Source organism: Malus domestica, chromosome 11 (genome assembly GCF_042453785.1).
Source record: "Malus domestica chromosome 11, GDT2T_hap1".
NCBI classification, from domain to species: Eukaryota; Viridiplantae; Streptophyta; class Magnoliopsida; order Rosales; family Rosaceae; genus Malus; species Malus domestica.
Window position 1 is genome coordinate 26,232,303 of NC_091671.1, and position 2,994 is coordinate 26,235,296.

Consider the following 2,994-nt stretch of genomic DNA (forward strand, 5'->3'; position numbering starts at 1 on the left):
GAGGTGCAATACACCAAGTGGATCTCTAACATCGTCATCGTCCTTAAGAAATCTGGACAAATACGTGTTTACGTAGACTTCCGGGACCTCAACAACGCTTGCCCGAAGGATGACTTCCCTTTGCCAATCATCGAAATCATGGTGGACACAACCACTGGCCACGAGGCACTGTCATTCATGGACGGCTCTTCTGGATACAATCAAATTCGTATGGCTCTCGAAGACGAGGAACTAACAGCATTCTGCACTCCAAAAGGTATCTACTGCTACAAGGTCATGCCCTTTGGTCTAAAGAACGCTGGAGCTACATATCAACGTGCAATACAGAAAATCTTCAATGACATGCTACACAAAAATGTGGAATGTTATGTAGACGATGTGGTGGTCAAGACAAAGAAAAGATCAGATCACTTGAAGGATTTACGAATAGTGTTCGAAAGGTTGCGAAAATACAACCTCAAGATGAACCCATTAAAATGTGCGTTTGGCGTCACCTCCGGAAAGTTCCTAGGCTTCATTGTCAAGCACCGTGGTATTGAACCCATCAGACGCTTCATCTCCAACCTGGCAGGGCGTTGTCAACCATTCAGCTGACTCATGAAGAAGGATGTTCCGTTTGTATAGGACGAAGCATGCCACAATGCTTTTCAAAGCATAAAAAAGTATCTGTCAAGTCCGCCTATCTTGGGGGCGCCTGTGCCCAGGAAACCACTCATATTGTACATCGCCGCTCAAGAACGTTTAGTTGGAGCACTCTTGGCACAAGAGAATGAATCCCAGAAAGAATGAGCGCTCTATGCCTCAGCCGAAATCTCACCGGCGCCGAGTTAAATTACTCCCCAATAGAAAAGATATGCCTTGCCTTGGTGTTCGCCATCCAGAAGCTCAAGCATTACATGCATGCTTACACTATCCACATGGTTGCTAAAGCTGACCCGGTCAAATACGTCATGTCCAAACCAGTCTTGACAGGGCGACTCGCTAAATGGGCATTGCTTCTCAATCAATATGAGATCATATACGTCTCAGCTAAAGCCATCAAGGGGCAAGCGCTAGCAAACTTTCTTGCCGATCACCCAATCCCAGCTGATTGGAAAATCTTAGACGACTTGCTTGACGAGGACGTGTTCTACATCGACATCTTCCCAACATGGAGGATGTTCTTCGACGGATCTGCACGAGCGGACGGAGCGGGGGCAGGAGTGGTATTCATGTCGCCACAAAGGCAAATACTACCTTATTCCTTCCAACTAAGCGAATTATGCTCCAACAACGTCGCTGAGTACCAAGCAATGATCATTAAGCTCCAAATGGTGATCAACATGGAAATCATAGCCTTAGAGGTATATGGCAACTCCAAGCTCATAATCAATCAACTCTTGACTGAATATGAGGTGAGGAAAGATGATCTTGTCCCATACTTCTGACTGGCAACTCAATTGCTACGAAGGTTTGAGGCTGTAATGCTAGAACATGTGCCAAGAAAAGAAAATCAAATGGCAGACGCTCTTGCCAACCTAGCCTCAAGCATGACATTAGGAGAAGACGAAGTCGCAGACGCGCCAGTCTGCCAAAGATGGATGATCCCCCTTGTCACTGAAATGCTACTGAATGATACATATGTCATCTCAGTACTTTCAGTTGATATTGAAGAGTGGAGGCAACCGTTGATCGACTACTTAGAGCATGGAAAACTTCCAGATGATCCTAGACACCACTCCGAAATACGTCGATGAGCACCTCGCTTCCTCTACTACAAAGAAACACTCTATCGGCGCTCTTTCGAATGCGTACTTCTGAGATGCCTAGGTGAGGAAGAAACCAATCAAGCCATGGAAGAAGCACACTCAGGCGTATGCGGGGCGCATCAATCTGGACCAAAGCTACATTTCCAGCTCAAGAGAATGGGTTACTACTGGCCAAGCATGGTGAATGACTGCCTGGAACATGCCAAAAGGTGCCAAGCCTACTAATTCCACGCCAACTTCATACATCAACCACCTGAGCCATTACACCCTATAGCTGCTTCATGGTCATTCGATGCATGGGGATTGGACGTCGTAGGACCAATTGCTCCAAAGTCATCTGCATGAGAAACTTACATCCTAGCTGCAACAGATTACTTCTCCAAGTGGGCTGAAGCCGTACCCCTAAGGCAAGTAAAGAAGGAAACTGTTGTCCATTTCATCAAGGAGCATATCATTCACAGATATGGTGTGCCTTGCTACATCATCACCGACAACGGAAAACAATTCTCCAATCGACTCGTAGATGAGCTCTGCGAGAAATACAAGTTCAAGCAGCACAAGTCTTCCACGTATCATGCTCCGGCCAATGATCTTGCGGAAGCATTCAACAAAACATTGTGCAATCTCCTAAAGAAGGTGATCGATCGAACAAAGAGAGACTGGCACGAAAGGATAAGTGAGGCACTTTGGGCATATTGTACAACACATAGGACTCCAACCCAAGCTACACCTTATTCTATTGTATATGGCGTGGAAGTTGTTCTACCGCTCGAAAGTCAAATCCCCTCACTAAGAATGGCTATACAAGAAGGCTTGATTGATGAAGAGAATGAAAAGTTGCGCCTTCAAGAGTTGGAAGCACTCGACGAAAGAAGGCTCGAAGCTCAACAACACTTGGAATGCTACCAAGCACGGCTATCCAAGGCATTCAACAAGAAAGTCCGCCCAAGGTCTTTCCAAACTGGAAATCTCATCCTCGCATTGCGTAGGCCTATCATCACAACTCACAAGACAAAAAGCAAGTTCACATCAAAGTGGGACGGACCATACGTAATACAAGAAGTCTACACCAACGGCGCCTACTTAATCATGGCAGAAGACGACTTGAAGATCGGCCACATCAATGGCAGATTCTTGAAGCGCTACTACCCTTAAAACAAACGCCATACTCCTGGCCCGCAAGAGTATAAACTGCGCACGGCACAAAAAAAAAAGCATTTGAACTACGTTATGACTTGATCCCTCC

At 46.0% G+C, this 2,994-nt stretch overlaps 1 protein-coding gene across 1 annotated transcript; it reads left to right on the plus strand.

Moving 5' to 3' along the window:
- The first annotated feature begins 785 nt into the window (after nt 1-785).
- On the plus strand, nt 786-1,427 carry LOC139189503 (uncharacterized). Its single transcript, XM_070808464.1, has one exon. It carries the CDS (start codon nt 786-788, stop codon nt 1,425-1,427), a length of 642 nt encoding a protein of 213 aa, XP_070664565.1.
- Nucleotides 1,428-2,994: the final 1,567 nt, after the last annotated feature.